Raw genomic sequence first — 19,567 nt, forward strand, 5'->3', positions numbered from 1 at the left:
TAAGTTGTAATTTTGAGATTTCTTTTTTTATGTAGGTGAAGTATAAATGTTACCAAAATTAAAACAAAAAAAAGTAGTGATAAACAGAACATTTTATTGTACTAGAAAAAAGCTATAATTTGACAATAATGAATCCAAATAATGAGAAAAAAATAATTTTTTCTAGATGGTTTAAGTTGTCATCTTTACAAGTCATATTACAAGAAAAAAAGTATTAATATAAGAATTAAATCATATTTGACAAAATCCCCCAAAAATCTGTAGTTTCAGAAAAACAAGCTATTTTCACTAAAATAAATATAAATATCTTACGAGAGAAACATTTTTACTATAGAATTATATTGTATTTTAGAAGACAAAAGTTAAATATTTGGAAAAAAATAGTTCATGCTAGTATTATGTTGTACTTTACGTGAATATTTATATATGAGGGAAAAAAAATTCAGTTAATAGTAGCTTTATTTTATAATTTTGCAGAAAAAGAGTAAGTAAAAAAATAGTATGACAGTAAAAAGGCAAATAGTTAAGTTTATGTAATTCAACCAGAATTAATTTAAATATTGTGAGAAAAAACACATTTTAAGTTATAATTTTGCAGAAAAAAAAATGTAAGTAAAAAAAATATTATGACAGTAAAAAAGTAACAGTAAAAAAGCAAATAGTAAAGTTTATGTAATTTAACTAGAAAATTATCTAAATATTGTGAGAAAAAACATCAGTCTGGATTAAGTTGTCATTTTACTAAAAAAAAAAAAAAAAAGGTAGGATTTTTTTTTATTAACTGGCAAAAAAACTTTGTTTTCACCAGAATAAATATAAATATGAGGGGGAATTGCATTGTGTTTTACAAGACAAGTTTAAGAGTAAAATTTAAATGAGAAAAAAGTCGTAATTCATGCTAGAATTATGTTATGTTTACCAGAATTAAACGTAATTACAGTAGTGTTAGCATTGTTAGAAATCTGCAATAAAATCAGATATTAGGAAAAACAGAAGTAGTGAATCGGAAAACAAAAAAGTCTTTTACATGAAAATGCTAAGAGTTAAGTCATTTTACAAGCGTAATAAAAACAAATACTGTACAACCATAAAGTTAGTGCGTATATTTTATTGGGTGTCCAAAATCCACCATGGAGATCTTTTGCGGCCTGTCAGTTATTCCGACAATAAGACGAAGAGTCCAAGCTAAGAAGTAAATAAAAAGTTGATGAATAGTAAATGAAAGTTGTGTTGTTGGGAGGTCCGAGCAGTGAAAGCAAGCTCATTCTTCCCATGGAGAAAAACCTTCCTGCAGGACGTTCTCTGCATTCCCTGCAAGACAACAGAATTCCACAGCGATTCTCCTGTCATGTCGTCTCACAAGGTGGACAAGCGTTATTGTAGTACGACTCCCACCCAGGGACACACACACACACACACACACACACACACACGAACATCCATCAGCAGTGTCAGTCAGCGTGACAGCAACAGAACAAAAACAAGAAGAATTAGCTTTTTTTTGTGGCGACAACTTTATTTACACAGCGGAGGTTTGTGCACAAATTGCTTCTTCAAACATTTATGATCCTTTAATGGGAATATTTTTGTCTTTGGAGCGCTAAAACGTCAACAACTCGTCACAATTAGCATGCATAATCTACAACGCCATAATTCACATGTGCATGGTTGTAATGTTTATGCTTGCTGGTCCTAAATGTGCAGAGAAGTGAACACAAACTAGAAATATCATCTTTCACCGCAGCACCAAAACATTTCAACTAAGGATGTCCGATAATGGCTTTTTTGCCGATATCCCGATATTGTCCAACTCTTAATTACCGATACCGATATCAACCGATACCGATATATACAGTCGTGGAATTAACACATTATTATGCCTAATTTGGACAACCAGGTATGGTGAAGATAAGGTCCTTTTTAAAAAAAATTATAAAATAAAATAAGATAAATAAATTAAAAACATTTTCTTGAATAAAGAAGAAAGTAAAACAATATAAAAACAGTTACAAGATAAGGTCCTTTTTAAAAAATAAAAAAAAATAAAATAAGATAAATAAATTAAAAACATTTTCTTGAATAAAGAAGAAAGTAAAACAATATAAAAACGGTTACATAGAAACTAGTAATTAATGAAAATGAGTCAAATTAACTGTTAAAGGTTAGTACTATTAGTGGACCAGCAGCACGCACAATCATGTGTGCTTACGGACTGTATCCCTTGCAGACTGTATTGATATATATTGATATATAATGTAGGAACCAGAATATTAATAACAGAAAGAAACAAGCCTTTTGTGTGAATGAGTGTAAATGGGGGAGGGAGGTGTTTTGGGTTGGTGCACTAATTGTAAGTGTATCTTGTGTTTTTTATGTTGATTTAATTTAATAAAAAAAAATAAATAAAATAAAATAAAAAAAAAATCCGATACTGATAATAAAAAAACGATACCGATAATTTCCGACATTACATTTTAAAGCATTTATCGGCCGATATTATCGGACATCTCTACTTTTGTGTGAATGAGTGTAAATGGGGGAGGGAGGTTTTTTGGGTTGGTGCACTAATTGTAAGTGTATCTTGTGTTTTTTATGTTGATTTAATAAAAAATAAAAAATAAATAAAAAACGATACCGATATCAGATATTACATTTTAAATCATTTATCGGACATCTCTAATTTCAACGTGTTGTAGTTGTGTTGCTACTGCAAGACACTTGGCAGTGTTTAGTGTTCGGGGCTGAGCGGGGGGCGGATGTCCAGCATTCTGGACGAGCTGTCCTCCCCGACCACCTCCAGGCGCAGACTGGGCGCGCCGCGCTCCTCCTGGCCCTCGGACTGGACGGAGAGACGCAGGGTGCAGCCTTTGGGCAGCAGCTCCTGCTCGTAGGCGGCGGCCAACTGGTTCACCACTCGCCGCTCAACCTGGAGACAAAACGGGGAAGTATTGGCCGATACCAATTTTGAGCCAATACGATATCTGCAGGAGTCACACGTGAACTGTTAGAAAAGGTTTGACTAAGTGTCATTACCGTATTTTTTCCCCTACGCTTTGAACCCTGCGGCTTTTAAAGCAGTGCGGCTAATTTGTGGATTTTTCTTCGCTGACGGCCATAATGCAAATAGTTGTCATAAAACACATGCATCCATCCATTCATTTTCTACTGCTTGTCCCTTTTGGTGTCGCGGGGGGTGCTGGAGCCTATCTCAGCTGCATTCGGGCGGAAGGCGGGGTACACCCTGAATGGTGTGTTATTGTTTTGGAAAAATTTGCTCACTGCAGGTGCTGCTGGAAGAACGTCTACAGTGTTTCCTGCCGTTAAAGCCTTGAACCGGAAGTACAAGTGCCGCTCCTCCTCCTAATCGTCCATAGCGTTTCTACTCGTCTGGATTCTTCATTCGTCACTCCAAAGCAACGTTTGTAAGTTTTGCAACTAAATAATCCATACTTACTAAACCGTTCCATGTCTGTAGGAGTGTTTTCATGCATATTTGTACGTGCTATCGTCATGTAATGAAGCTAGCATTAGCTAAAATGCTAACAGGTTTACGAGTATTTGTGTTAGTATTATGAACTTACAATGCAATTCTTTTTGTATTGTTTCAGTTTCATGTATTCAACAAAACGTCACCGTGGAGTTATTGAGTCTGTTCAGCTAGTGGGTCCATGACGATGACTTCTGTTTTGTTTGATCAGCCGTTTTACTGCCTGTGTCACAGGCACCGTTTGGGAACAAGGTATGTAAATAAACATTTACAAAATCTTTCTGGGTAAATAACTCATTACACAACGTAAATATCTGCGTCTTATATATAGAAACATATTTTTTTATTGTAAAATTTCATGCTTGTTGCTTATAGCGGTGTGCTCTAAAGTTCACAAATATGGCAGTCAAACAATGAACAATTGTAGGTATGAAAAACTACCCGAATCAAACCATCTGAAATGGACTCGGCCCCAATAGTTCAGTAAGTTAAGCTCACGACGCAGGAATTTTAACCATGTGGACACGTTTGTTACTGAATACTTTTTTATACGCTTCTGCCCAGGAGACTATATCTGGAAGTAATATGCAACTATAATTACCTGACACTTGTTTATATTGACAAATAAAATACACATGTTATTTATGTATAGCTTGTGTGCTTAGCTGTTGTGTAGCTGCAAACTCTTAATAGATTATTTATTTATTTATCATTTAATAGCCTATTGCCTACAATGTTTACCTTTTGGAAATGACTTGACTAAAATAGAAGAAAATACCAACTTTGTGTGCTTATTGGAGGACGTTTAGATGTTAACTGGCAGTTTTGTATGATATTCCCATTCTTGCCTTTGTAAAAATTTATACAAAAAAAAAAAAAGATTTTAGAAAATATGAACGGATTTTTAAATCGGAATAAATAGGAATTGCGATTTGGATGTGAATCGATTTTTTTTGGCAACCCTAATATTTAGACCAGACCTGGGCAAAATTATTATTATTATTACGATTTTCAATCCGGCCCACCGTACGTTCTACATCATTTTTTTTTAGACCTTTAACATCCAAACTGTAACCGCCATTATGATGTGCAGTGCTCTTTTTAAATGACCATAAGTCTTCAACTATAGAAAGTATTTCAATGGTTGAAATCTGCATTTTTGAGTGTTCTAGGAGTTATTACGGTAATCTATGTCACAGCAGCTCAGAGCAGAAGCAAAGCAGAGTGGGCGGGGTTTGTTTTCAGAGCAGCCAGCCCAAAGCGCGTGTGTCAGGAACAGATGTGAAAGCAGATTTTTACCACAAATTGCTGCATAAAAGTGGTAATATATCATATTGTAGGTGTTTATTACACTTTGCATTCATATTTTGCTGTTTGTTACATTTTTTTTGTTGTGTTTTGCTTGATTGTAAAAATTACACAACTACGGAGGAGCTGGTCTGAGAAGTAAAAGAGGAGCGATGTTCATAATTTGTTAATATTCAGTGTTTTATTGTTCGCAGTTAATATTGTAAATCCCACTTTCTTTTTTTAATGTACATTTTGGGTGTCCCGTTCAGTAAAAAAACTGTAAAATTCCATTTCGTTTTTTTTGAGTTGGTCTGTCATAACGCTATTAGTAGAGATGTCCGATAATGGCTTTTATGCCGATATCTGATATTGTCCAACTCTTAATTACTGATTCCGATACCGATATATACAGTTGTGTAATTAACACATTATTATGCCTAATTTTGTTGGGATGCCCTGCTGGATGCATTAAACAATGTAACAAGGTTTTCCAAAATAAATCAACTCAAGTTATGGAAAAAAATGCCAACATGGCACTGCCATATTTATTATTGAAGTCACAAAGTGCATTATTTTTTTTAACATGCCTCAAAACAGCAGCTTGGAATTTGGGACATGCTCTCCCTTAGAGAGTATGAGGAGGTTGAGGTGGGCGGGGGTGTAGCTGGGGGTGTATATTGTAGCATCCCGGAAGAGTTAGTGCTGCAAAGGTTTCTGGGTATTTGTTCTGTTGTGTTTATGTTGTGTTACGGTGCTGATGTTCTCCCGAAATATGTTTGTCATTCTTGTTTGGTGTGGGTTCACAGTGTGGCGCATATTTGTAACAGTGTTAAAGTTGTTTATACGGCCACCCTCAGTGTGACCTGTATGGCTGTTGACCAAATATGCATTGCATTCACTTGTGTGTGTGAAAAGCCGTAGATATTATGTGACTTGGCCGGCACGCAAAGGCAGAGCCTTTAAGGTTTATTGGCGCTCTGTACTTCTCCCTACGTCCGTGTACACAGCGGCGTTTTAAGAAGTCATTTTGAAACCGATACCGATAATTTCCGATATTACATTTTAAAGCATTTATCGGCCGATAATATCGGCAGTCCGATATTATCGGACATCCCTAGCTTTTAGAATTCTATCCGAATTTTTGTGACTTTTGGTATTAGTGTTCCTGAAAAAAAGGGACCCAAACACACATCCTGTACAGCAGATTTTTACAGCTAAATGTGTATATATCATTTATACACACATACACATTGGCCCCCCCAGACACATTTTTTCCTTTCAATGTGGCCCCTGAGTCAAAATATTTGCCCAGCTCTGATTTAGATACTTTAGTTTGTATTGCTAATTTTGGACCAATAAATCAGATTAGGACAGCCCCAGTTTGATCTTCTCGCTATTAAAATAAAATGAATGTATGGCAAATGCTCATCTATTTGTTTGTGGCGGCCTGCACACAAATAGATATAGCGCCGCCTGTTAGGTGGCGCTATTTTATGCTTTTGAAACATTTAGCAGTTGTGGAATTTGGTTCACTCTGATATTAACGTTGTGCGCACCTCATGTTTGATAGAGCGTGCTCCGTAATGCAAGTTGTATCCGCCCGCCAGCAAGTCCAGAACCGTGCGATCCCACTGGAGAGTGATGTCATGGCGCTGCTTGGCCTGATCACAGTACACACACACACAAAGAAAACAAGAGGTCAGTCACTGTAAAAATAAATAAGCAAAGTGAATCCACATTACACATACAGTGTGACGAGAGAGGAAATGTCCAGCAGCATTTTTACAGGCTCTAATCGACACTTCCCTAATGCGTTTTTATCAAACACTAATCAATAGTAATGATCAGTTAGACTCATTTAGCGCCGCATGTTAATAACATTCTGCTCAATGAGAGGCCGTGCATGTAAACACTCATTTACTAGCCAACCCCACGTCATAAATACTTCTATTTGCACATTTTTACCACAATTTCTTATAAATATGGGCTGAGATAGGCTCCAGCACCCCCCGCGACCTCGAAAGGGACAAGCGGTAGGAAATGGATGGATGGATGGATGAGGAAAAAAAGTGGTGATTGATACTAGAATCACTTGTATTTAATAAAAATAATTGTAAAATATTAATTGAGGAACATTTGTAGTAGCATTAAGTTGTATTTTGTATCTTTTATTTAAAAAAAGATATAATAGAAAAAAACAACAGCAAATATACTATGTAAATTTATCAAATCTAGTCAATTTTACAAATGTTGTACTTATATATGTGAAAAGTGAAGTTTAATATTACAAAAAGTAATACATATAGGTTAAGTTATATACTATTATATACTAATTAAAACTACTTAAACTAAATATAGAAAAAAGCAGTACATTTATCAGAATAAGTCAATTTTCAGAAGAAAAATGTTGTACTTCTATGTGAATAGTGAAGTTTGATATAGGTTAAGTTCTAATATTACAAACATTTTTTAAATAAAATTTGTTTAAAAAACACTGAGAAAAAAAGCAGTACATTTATCAGAATAAGTCAAATACACAAGAAAAATGTTGTACTTCTATGTGAAAAGTGAAGTTTGATATTGCAAAAAGTAAAGGATATAGGTTAGGTTATAATATTACAATCATGAAAACATATTTTAAATAAAATGTGTTAAAAAAAAACACTACGAGAAAAAAAGCAGTACATTTATCAGAATAAGTCAAATACACAAGAAACATGTTGTACTTCTATGTGAAAAGTGAAGTTCGATATTGCAAAAAGTAAAGGATATAGGTTAGGTTATAATATTACAATCCTGAAAACATATTTTAAATAAAATTTGTTAAAAAAAAACACTAAGAGAAAAAAAGCAGTACATTTATCAGAATAAGTCAAATTCACAAGAAAAACGTTCTATGTGAAAAGTGAAGTTTGATATTGCAGAAAGTAATAGATATAGGTTAGGTTATAATATCACAATCGTAAAAACATATTTTAATTAAAAGTAGTTAAAAAAAGAGAAGAAACACTAAGAGAAAAAAAAGCAGTACATTTATTAGAATAAGTCTATTTCACAAGACAAATGTACTTCTATGTGAAAAGTGAAGTTTGATACTGCAAAAAGTAATAGACATATGTTAAGTTGTAATATTACAATCATAACAAGCTAACATTGAAGTGATTTTATAGGCATTGTTTGAGAAAGGTTTATACAGTATAATTAATAATGATGTATTTATTGCGGTGTAAGTTGATTTAATGCATGCTAATGTCAACGTTGTCATTTTACCAGAATTGAACATGAATATTATGAGGAAAAAAGTTGGAATAAATACTAGAATTATGTTGCATTTTCTAAGAAAAAAAGTTGTAATCTAAAAGTAAAATCTTAATTGTTTGAGAACGTAATTAGCAGTAGTTGTAATTTTACAAGAAGAAAACAGAATAAAATATAATTAGAGAAAAATGTCAAACTATTACTTGTTTTGCCATCAAACTTTTCTGTGAGAAATTAAGTTTGATATTAGGAAAAAATGCTTATTTCAGGAGAATCAAATTATAATATTGCAATCATAACGTCTTTTAGAAAGCTAATTTCCAAGTCATATTACGAGCATCATTTAAAAAAAGTATATACTGCATAATAATTTCATTTATTTATCGGCTGTATATTGGTTGTAATATGCACATGTCAAAGCTGACATTTTACATGAATATTATGAGAAAAAAAGTAGTAATACTAGAACTACATTTTGAACAAGTGCAATTTTACCAGAATAAAATATTAATTATATGAAAATTAATTATGAATAGCAATAAGCTGTAATTTTGCAAAAAAATATACATGTTTACCCAAAATAAAATGTAATATTAACAGTAAAACAGTTAAAATAATTTACAAGATAAACAATCAAAATATTACTTAAACAATGTTTTATTGTTATGTGACAAATTTTAATTTATTACAAAATGTGCTTATTAGGACGATCAAATTATAATATTACAATCATAATGTAATATTAGAAAATATAATATTCAAGTCATTTTACAAACATGAAAAAAGTACAAATTGTATCATAATTATTTAATGTATTTATCGGGTGTAAATACATTTAGTACATGCTAATGTCACAACTGTAATTTTACCAGATTATTGAGAGAAAATAGTAATTAACACTGGAATTATTATAAAATTGCAACATTTTTTCTTGTAAATTACAAAGTAAAACGAGGCATTAGTAGTAGCATTTAGTTGTAATTTTGCAAGAAAGAATATTTCTTTAATTGAAATAAAATATAATAAGAGTGAAACAATAAAAAGGATTTACAAGAAAAAAATGTAAATATTACTAGGTCAATGTTGTATTTTTATTTGACAAATGAGGTTTATTATATTAGAAAACAATGCTTATTTCAGGAGAAGCAAGTTATATTACAATCACAATGTAATATACGAGAAAAGCTCACATTCAAGTCATTTGAAAATAATCACTAAAAAGTAATTATTGCATACTAATAATTTTTATGTATTTATTGGCTTTAAATAGAATACATGCATGAATGTCAAAACTGGAATTTGACCATAATTGAACATTAACATTATGAGGGAAAAAAGTAGTAATTAATACTATTAATACCTTGTATTTAACGAGAAAAAATAGCAATTTTACCATTGTAAAATATTAATTATATTTTTGATCAAAATTAAATATAATAATGTTAAAATATTACTAGAACAATGTTGTATTTTAATGTGAAAAATTTAGTTTAATATTACAAAAAAGTGCATATTTTATGAGAATCAAGTTATAATATATTGAATATTGTGGAGTGTTTTTCTTTTTTTAATTTCTGCTTGTATTTCTTTTATTTGGGTTTTTTTCTTCTGTGAGATGGATCCCCCTTGGTCTGAAATAAAATGACTATTACTTGTATAATATTACAATTATATTGTAATATTATATGACAAAAACTAACATTCAAGTAATTTTACAAGCATTATTTTTAAAAAGCATATATTGTGTAATAGTATATATTCATGTGTAAATAGATTTGACACATGCTAATGCAATGACTCAGTATTATTGTCCGTAAAAGTACACACAAATACGCACAAAGAGAAGCAAAAGTGGGCTGCCATCAGTCGCCTGCAGGGTCGTGTTGGCCGTCGGGTCACCAGCGGTAATATTAATAATTAAATATTGATGAAGACTCCACATGTTAAACACTGTAATCGCATTACAGCGAGCGGCACTGGCACATTATATTGATCTGTGTGTGTGTGTGTGTGTGTGTGTGTGTGTGTGTGTGTGTGTGTGTAGGAAGTCCCACTGGAGGACATCACGGCTTATGACGGCGGGTGCAATGAGGACACGCCCACTCAGACGCACCACTCTCCTCTTTCTAGTTAATTTCCATAAAGATAAGGACATGGCACCTCTCAAGCCTTCCTGTGTACATGTTTTGCTTTTTCTTTGGCTTATTGTGCAAAAACAAACACCCAAAGCAGACCGAGCTTCAACAATAATGTGAAAATAATAAGAGGGCCCTATGATTGACACGGCGTTACCGAAGCCTGTCTGGGCGTGACAACTTGACCCTGGGACCCATCATTTCTACTCCCCTTATTGCCTATGGGAATGTGGGTCCCAGATCGGATTGTGTTCAACCTCGGCCAAGTGTGCCAGACTAACCACGGAGACGGTTTAAGGTGGTTCCCGTACCTTCTTCGCCCAGAAGCTGAGCTCCTTGCTGACCAGCTGCAGCAGCTCCGAGTGACAGAACGGCAGGAAGTAGACGATTTCGTTGATCCGACCCAGAAACTCGTCCCTCCTGAAATGTGCCTGTGCAGGAACACCAGAACCAAAGTTGAGGAACGACATGGGGACTTGTTTAGGACACGGGCGGCTTAAAAAAAAAGTTACCTTCAGGATCGGGCGGATGACAGAATCCTTAAACTTCCTGGAGATTCTGATGTCGTCTCCTTTCTGTACGTCCTCTGAGGAACACAGTCATCAATTTAACGTTAGACACCGCTTAAAAAACACTTCCATTCATTCTGAGTGTGCTGGAGCCTATCCCAGTTGCCTTTGGGCAAGGAATATGGTGCACCTTGGATCAGTCCCCAGTCAATCACAGCACATATAAACAAAGACCTTACTTATATTAGTAAAGTAATCAGAGTAATACCTTTCTTTTGGTTAGTCTAAAAGGTCAAAAACCTGAATTTCCCCATAGGAAATCATGTAAATTCATTTAATTTTGTACTGGTGTGTAAGATTAATTCTAAAGGGAAGCACTTTGAGGGAGACACAATTACGTTTCCCTATTTCTTCTTAAACACATGCAGGAACTCCAGGAGGTTACGTGTTTGAGAGCAAACTGGACAGTGTGGAGACCCTTCTAAAATACTAATCCTACACCACCATGGTGGAAAATAAACTGTTTCTTCCAGGTATTGTTATCATAAACCTACTCAGTGGCCTAGTGGTTAGAGTGTCCGTCCTGAGATCGGTAGGTTGTGAGTTCAAACCCCGGCCGAGTCATACCAAAGACTATAAAAATGGGACCCATTACCTCCCTGCTTGGCACTCAGCATCAAGGGTTGGAATTGGGAGTTAAATCACCAAAAATGATTCCCGGGCGCGGCCACCGCTGCTGCTCACTGCTCCCCTCACCTCCCAGGGGGTGAACAAAGGGATGGGTCAAATGCAAAGGACAAGTTTCACCACACCTCGTGTGTGTGTGTGTGTGACAATCATTGGTACTTTAACTTTAACTTTAGAGCAGGTGTGTCAAGGGTCGTTTTCATTGAGAGCCGTATCGCAGTTATGGCAGCTGTCCACCTGTGAATAATCTATGAATATAAATGTATTGCATTTGAATTTTGTATCTTTTTTTACATGAGTCGTCAAAAAACAACTAAAAAATCTTGAGATTTTACGGAAAAAAACTAACACCTCAGTCAGCCGAATTTTACCGTAAAAATTGTGGGGGGGTTTCCAGCGTATTACTGTAAATAAGTATTAAGTGTTTTTAGGGTAAAATTCATGCAATTTTTTTTTTTTTTTACAGTAAAATCTACGGTTTTTGTAGAGTATTACTGTAAATTTAAAAATGACTTTTTTTACGCTAAAAACTGGCAACTCAATCGCCAGAATTTTACCATTTTTACAGTCTACAATTTGATGGATAACTTCTTTAATAAAAAAATGTTTTGGAATTTATGATGAGATATTTTGTTGCATTATTTGATAATATTAAAGTTTAAAAGATATGTAATTGCATGAAGTACATGTATCTTTTTTTATGTTAAAATGGAAAAAGCAAATGCATTTAGTGAGAAAAGATTAAGTACCGTATTTTCCGGACCATAGGGTGCACCGGATTATAAGGCGCACTGCCGATGAATGGTCTATTTCCGATCTTTTTTCATATATAAGGCGCAAAGGATTATAGGGCGCATTAAAGGAGTCATATTATTATTATTTTTTGTGGTCTACATAACATGTAATGGTGGTTCTTTGGTCAAAATGTTGCATTGATTATGTTTTACAGATCATCTTCAAGCCGCTTTCTGACAGTCGCTTCCGGATGCGCCGTTTTGTGGGCGGTCTTATTTACGTGGCTCACCTTCGACAGTCTTTTCTCCGTCATCTTTGTTTCAGCGGTGTAGCGTGCAAGGACGGGGGTGGAAGAAGTGTCAAAAGATGGAGCTAACTGTTTTAATGACATTCAGACTTTACTTCAATCAATAACGGAGCAGCACCTCCTCATCCGTGGCTCACTAGTGCAATAACAAGGCCGGAAATGTGTCCCGTGAAAAAACGTCCGACCGGAACTCTCTAATAACTAAAGTTCCTTGGGTGAATAATGTAAACTCACTACACCGGTATGTTTTAGCGCTTTCATGGCGAGTTTACTGACAGATATAAGTAAGAACTTTACACTACTTTATATTAGAAATGGTAACAGCGGAGGATGAATGTCCCAAAAGAAGAAGCTTATCGTCTACACGGACTACAAAGGCAAACACGCGCTAATTTTTCAGGACTTATGCAGATCCCAAATACAGATCAGCAGGTACCAGAAGGTAAGAAAAGTTGATTTTGCATAATATTGCAAAATAACCAGAGTCGTACTAAAACATTTTGATAGATTGTTGAGCGCCGTGTGTAATGTTCTATATTTTCAATGGAACATAACATTTTGGTGTTGTTTACTTGAGTCACATTGCAGTCTAGACGTATCTCTTATGTGTGACTGCCATCTACTGGTCACACTTATCATTCCACCATGTACCAAATAAAATAGCTTTGAGGTCGGCAAGCACAACCAAAAGTATTCTGTACATTAGGCGCACTGTCGAGTTTTGAGAAAATGAAGTGTGCCTTACAGTCCGAAAAATACGGTATTTCTACATACTGTGTGTGTGTGTGTGTGGGTAATGTTTGGCCATACGCCAAATGGTGACTAATGGAATCATACGCCCTACAACCGAGGTATCACTGTCACAAAAATGCAAAAAGCCTAAATCAGTTTGAGTCCAGATGAGCCACCCTGTGTGTCATCTTGTAATGTTTGTGCGTCACGTCTCCCTCACCAAGATTTTCTGCCAGCTTCCTGCGGCTGACCTCCTCCGCTTCCTGCCGCAGCTGCAGTCCGTGCTGGGCAATCTCTTCACTCGCCACGTTCGACGTCATGATGAACATGGCGTCTTTGCACTCGATGGTCTTTCCCTTGCCGTCTGTGAGACGACCCTGGGGGGCGGAAACAGCGAAACGACGACCGTCACTCAAGAGTGGCACTGTAGCTAATTCGGCGTGGCGTGCACCTGCCTCGTCGAAGAGCTGCAGCATGATGGTGAGGACGTCCGGGTGAGCCTTGTCCACTTCATCAAACAGGACGACGGCGTTAGGACACGCCCTCAATAGCTTGGTCAGCTGACCTCCTTCCTCGTGTCCCACGTATCCAGGCGGCGAGCCAATGAACTTTGCGACCTGAGCGGAAAGAAACGGGACGAGGAAACCTTCAAAAACATGGCATTTAAAAGCTAACTAAAGCTGCCCGCCACAAATAAACTTGGATCTGCATTATAACACACATGGTCTGCCAGAGGATAAGACGACGTAGCAGGAGAGATCAGTAATGGCCACTTTTGTGTCTATTTTTTATCATGCAGCAGTATCATGAGACAGGATTGTCCTGAACAATCCGTTAAAAATCACAAAAAAACACTTTAATGACAGCCAAATTAATAATTAATATTAATTAAAAAGTACATAATAATTAGAGATGTCCGATAATATCGGCAGTCCAATTTTATCGGCCGATAAATGCTTTAAAATGTAATATCGGAAATATCGGTTTCAAAAAGTAAAATGTATGACTTTTTAAAACGCCGCTGTACGGAGTGGTACACGGATGTAGGGAGAAGTACAGAGCAGTTGCGTCTCCCAGTCATACTTGCCAACCCTCCCGATTTTCCCGAGAGACTCCCGAATTTTAGTGCCCCTCCCGACAATCTCCCGGGGTAACCATTCTCCTGAATTTCTGCCGATTTCCACCCAGACAACAATATTGGGGGCGTGCCTTAAAGGCACTGCCTTTGCGTGCCGGCCCAATCACATAATATCTATGGCTTTTCACACACACAAGTGAATGCAAGCCATACTTGGTCAACAGCCATACAGGTCACACTGAGGGTGGCCGTATAAACAACTTTAACACTGTTACAAATATGCGCCACACTGTGAACCCACACCAAACAAGAATGACAAACACATTTCGGGAGAACATCCGCACCGTAACACAACATAAACACAACAGAACAAATACCCAGAACCCCTTGCAGCACTAACTCTTCCGGGACGCTACAATATACACCCCCCTTCCCCCCCACACCTCAACCCCGCCCACCTCAACCTCCTCATGCTCTCTCAGGGAGAGCATGTCCCAAATTCCAAGCTGCTGTTTTGAGGCATGTTAAAAAAAAAAAATGCACTTTGTGACTTCAATAATAAATATGGCAGTGCCATGTTGGCATTTTTTTCCATAACTTGATTTGATTAATTTTGGAAAACCTTGTTACATTGTTCAGGCATGTGATTTGACCACAATGAAAGGTCCAGGGAGGTGACCTGGTGGGGGGACAAGGGGGGCGACGCCCCCCCGAAGCTCCTGGTTTTTCACCAATTTAACATGGTAAAATTAACAAAGACAGCACCATTTGAAGAAAATATTTTAGTGTTTAAAGACATGAAAACATCATTAATAGAACATACCTTGCTTCAAGTTGTTTCATATGTTTTTGGCGTTTCGCATGTACTTCCAAAGCCTTGAAACCTCGTGATCCATAGTCAATATTATCATGACACCACGTGCACAAAACCTCTCCGGGACGATCGATTTTCCGAATAAAATCACTGAACAAAGTCGTAACTTCCTTCTTCCCAACAGTATCAGTGATTTCCCTTTCCATCCAGTCCCATCGAAACTTATTTTTGACATGTTTATCAATTTATTTTACTCTTAAAGCGTCCTTTCTCTCGAGAACCGACATCGTTTACATATGGAAAATGGTGGTAATAACTATTATGAATGATGACGTTATTAACGTCATCATTCATAACAGATGTCCTGATTGGTCACAAGGAACATATCGACCAATCAACTACGGCGTAATATAAACTACGTCTCGAATCTTGATTTAGGGTCGGAAAAAAAAACGGAAAAACGGCAGATAATTATTATTTTTTTCCCGAGATTAAAAAAGACGGAATTCCGACTTTAGACGGAAAAAATCACATGCCTGATTGTTTAATACATCCAGCGGGGCATCCCAAAAAAATTAGGCATAATAATGTGTTAATTCCACGACTGTATATATCGGTATCGGTTGATATCAGAATCGGTAATTAAGAGTTGGACAATATCGGAATATTTGATATCGGCATAAAAGCCATTATCGGACATCTCTAATAATAATAAAGTGGATTTTTATTTAGTTATTTCCCAATGGATCTAAGTAAAATAATCTAAAGCTTGGAGTAAAAGAGGCCCAGAACAATATTATGTATGCATTATACTTCACTCCCAATTTGTGGTGATCAATTGACTTTCAATTAAAAATAGTAAAAAAAAAAAAAAGAGATAATTGTCAGAGTTGAGGGTCACACTGAAATCAAAAGGCTAAGAAAACATGACAATAGAGACTAGAAAACGTTTGTCCCTGTCTTGTGTTCTTTTCAGCAAAACAAACAAAAAAATGAACTAAAAATGTGTGCAAAAATATATGTCAATGTGTGTTGTGGTAAAGCAAAAAAGACACCATTTACTTGCTAAAATTATAGAAGTTAAAAATGCATTTTACCTCATGCTTTTCCTGGAACTCGGACATATCCATGCGGATGAATCCCTAGAATTACACAATGGTTGAGAGAATCAGAGCACGCTGCTTTATGTACTGACTGGGAGAACTATGAACATGGATATGTTCTATTATTCCAAATTGACCTTTACACGACATTCTAATGTTTCACCTGACAATTTCTGTCCCTCAGGAGTGTAAATATGTTCTGATTGGAATAAATGTATTTGTTACACCTCAAATACAAGCTAAGTTTGTATTATTTTGGTTACATTTCTGTAGTGCATCCGGAAAGTATTCAGACTTTCCCTTTTTCCACATTTTGTATGTTACAGCCTTGTTCCAAAATAGAATAAAATCTTTTTTTTTTTTTTTTTTTTTAATTCGACATACTGAATGTGAAAAATATTAGATTTTTAGTTGAGCAAATTTACTAAAGAAATAAAATAAAAAATGTACATGGACATAAAAATGTTTGAAAAAACTTTTCACATTGCCGTTATGGGGTATTATGTGTTGAATTGTGTTAGAATAATTATGTATATATTATCACACAACTCTTATGCTTAAGGGCCGCTGCTATAGTTATTATCAATTGTGCTGAAATTTTATTTTTCTTTGTCTGCGCAAAGCTGGCAGTCCAAAAGAATACAAGCCAGTCTCGTATCAGTGTTTGTTTCCAGAATCGGCCTGCTGACTGCCGAGGCCGAACATCGAGTACCGTGACGCAGACAGAGCAGAGACAAGGCGATATCACGACTGTCAGCACATTTGCATTTTTGTATAATCATATATTGTGTCTAGCTGGAGCTGTCGAGATTACCCCCTTCCCTCAGCGACAGCTTCAGTGACGTAACCAGGGACCTCCCAAATAAATAAGAGGAAGCACTGAGGCTGGACTTTTAGAACGTAGTTTGGATCTGTAACTAGAATCCAGCCCAAAACACGTCTCTCCTCGATTGAGCAAAATGTAACTCTGTCTCTGCATGATTCCTTGCTTCTCGTCTGTTTTAATAGATGTCATCAGTGTTTGAACCTGACATCTTTCAGGACAAAAAATGAATGTATTCCATTTTGAAAGGTTGTAACATAAAATGTGGAAAAAGTGAAGCACTTTGAGTACTTTCTGGATCGTGTGTGTGCAGTATGTGTGTGTTCACCTTTTTTTTTTACCTTTTTGATGTCCTTGTGCATGTAGCGCGCCACCTGTTTGGCCAACTCCGTCTTCCCTGTAACACACAGCATCAGATTATTTTGTCATTCACCAGCACGCATATAACAAGTTCATTGTCTATTCTTAAAAAACAATGCATGATTTTTTTTTCCAAGCACATTTGAGAAATTGTTGTTGTTGTAGTTGCACACAGAAAGCTGATCTTTGTCTTTAAGTGCTGGCCTTAATCTCACAGCGACCTCCATCATCTCTAGAAGCCCACTTTATGATTGTCTGGAAAATATTCAGCATATAAATGCTCATATTAGATATTGATGTCTCGTGTTTGGTATGCAGATGGGTATAACCCTTTGTGTGGGTGTGTGTGTCTTGTTGCCGTGTTTAATATTGATGTCTCTCGGCCACTGTTTGTCGCTGAGGGCGAGAGAGAATATGAACAGTCTCTGCCTTCATCTATCTTTTTGGCTTGTCAGCTCACCATCTTGGCCTTTCTTAGCAGCCGCTCCATCCCATAATGTCACACGCTGTCTTTTTCTCCCAACGCAAGCACTTGTCCCCCTGACGAGCTTTTACATAAACGCCAACCTGACTGAGAGCTGATTGATTAATTGCTCATTTGGGAAAGATTTAAACTCGGGGTGCCCTAACTTTTTTTCCCACTAAAATGCAATTTTGGTCGAAATTTCGGGTGAATGCTTAAGAGTCAAAGATGAATTAAAATGCTAACAGTTAGCACGCTGGGCATATAGCGTCAGGTAATAAAAAACTAGAGCAAAATGAGCTAAAAAAGCTAACATGCTAACAATAGCATGCTTACAGTTAGCCTAAGTCAGGGGTCGGCAACCCAAAATGTTGAAAGTTCATATTGGACCAAACGTACAAAACAAAAAATTAAAAGCCTTATATAAGTGTTATAATGAAGGCAACACATGATGTAAGTGTCTATATTAGCTATATTAGCCTACTATCAAAATGACTTTAAAAGTCTTATATAAGTGTTATAATGAAGGCAACACATGATGTGTCTATTTTAGCCTAGTATTAAAATGACTTTAAAAGTCTTATATAAGTGTTATAATGAAGGCAACACATGATGTAAGTGTCTATATTAGCCTAGTATCAAAATGACTTTAAAAGTCTTATATACGTGTTATAATGAATGCAACACATGATGAAAGTGTCTATATTAGAATAAGTATCAAAATTACTTTAAAAGTCTTATATAAGTGTTATAATGAAGGCAACACACCACAAAAGTGTCTACATTAGCCTATTATCAAATTGATTTTAAAAGTCTTATATAAGTGTTATAATGAAGGCAACACATGATGTGTCTATATTAGTTATATTAGCCTACTAGCAAAATGACTTTAAAAGTCTTATATAAGTGTTATAATGAAGGCAACACATGATGAAAGTGTCTATATTACAATAAGTATCAAAATTACTTTAAAAGTCTTATATAAGTGTTATAATGAAGGCAACACACGACAAAAGTGTCTATATTAGCCTATTATCAAATTGATTTTAAAAGTCTTATATAAGTGTTATAATGAAGGCAACACATGATGCAAGTGTCTATATTAGCTATATTAGCCTACTAGCAAAATGACTTTTAAAGTGTTATATAAGTGTTATGATGTAAGTGTCTATATTAGCCTAGTTTCAAATTGACTTTAAGAGTCTTATATACGTGTTATAATGAAGGCAACTCATGATGAAAGTGTCTATATTACAATAAGTATCAAAATTACTTTAAAAGTCTTATATAAGTGTTATAATGAAGGCAACACACGACGAAAGTGTCTATATTAGCCTATTATCAAATTGATTTTAAAAGTCTTATATAAGTGTTATAATGAAGGCAACACATGATGTAAGTGTCTATATTAGTTATATTAGCCTACTAGCAAAATGACTTTAAAAGTCTTATATAAGTGTTATAATGAAGGCAACACATGATGCAAGTGTCTATATTAGCTATATTAGCCTACTAGCAAAATGACTTTTAAAGTGTTATATAAGTGTTATGATGTAAGTGTCTATATTAGCCTAGTTTCAAATTGACTTTAAGAGTCTTATATACGTGTTATAATGAAGGCAACACATGATGAAAGTGTCTATATTAGAATAAGTATCAAAATTACTTTAAGTCTTATATAAGTGTTATAATGAAGGCAACACACGACGAAAGTGTCTATATTAGCCTATTATCAAATTGATTTTAAAAGTCTTATATAAGTGTTATAATGAAGGCAACACATGAT

At 35.5% G+C, this 19,567-nt stretch overlaps 1 protein-coding gene across 2 annotated transcripts in view; it reads right to left on the reverse strand.

Annotated features, from left to right (window-relative positions):
* Nucleotides 1-1,088: 1,088 nt before the first annotated feature.
* The window catches only part of clpb (ClpB family mitochondrial disaggregase), a 93,367-nt gene continuing 74,888 nt past the window's right edge, over nt 1,089-19,567 (reverse strand). The window contains exons 9-16 of one of the 2 annotated variants that reach the window (XM_061925757.1): nt 17,300-17,355; nt 16,130-16,174; nt 13,596-13,757; nt 13,361-13,517; nt 10,683-10,756; nt 10,482-10,601; nt 6,334-6,438; nt 1,089-1,311 (exon numbers count right to left, since the gene is read on the reverse strand). In XM_061925757.1, the coding sequence (XP_061781741.1) occupies nt 1,186-1,311; nt 6,334-6,438; nt 10,482-10,601; nt 10,683-10,756; nt 13,361-13,517; nt 13,596-13,757; nt 16,130-16,174; nt 17,300-17,355 (845 nt within the window). In that variant the 3' untranslated portion in view covers nt 1,089-1,185. Of the gene's footprint in view, nt 1,312-2,379; nt 2,927-6,333; nt 6,439-10,481; nt 10,602-10,682; nt 10,757-13,360; nt 13,518-13,595; nt 13,758-16,129; nt 16,175-17,299; nt 17,356-19,567 lie in introns of those variants that run through there. The other variant, XM_061925756.1, reaches the window with a different exon arrangement.

This window comes from Nerophis lumbriciformis, linkage group LG30 (assembly GCF_033978685.3).
Source record: "Nerophis lumbriciformis linkage group LG30, RoL_Nlum_v2.1, whole genome shotgun sequence".
In the NCBI taxonomy this organism is placed as follows: domain Eukaryota; kingdom Metazoa; phylum Chordata; class Actinopteri; order Syngnathiformes; family Syngnathidae; genus Nerophis; species Nerophis lumbriciformis.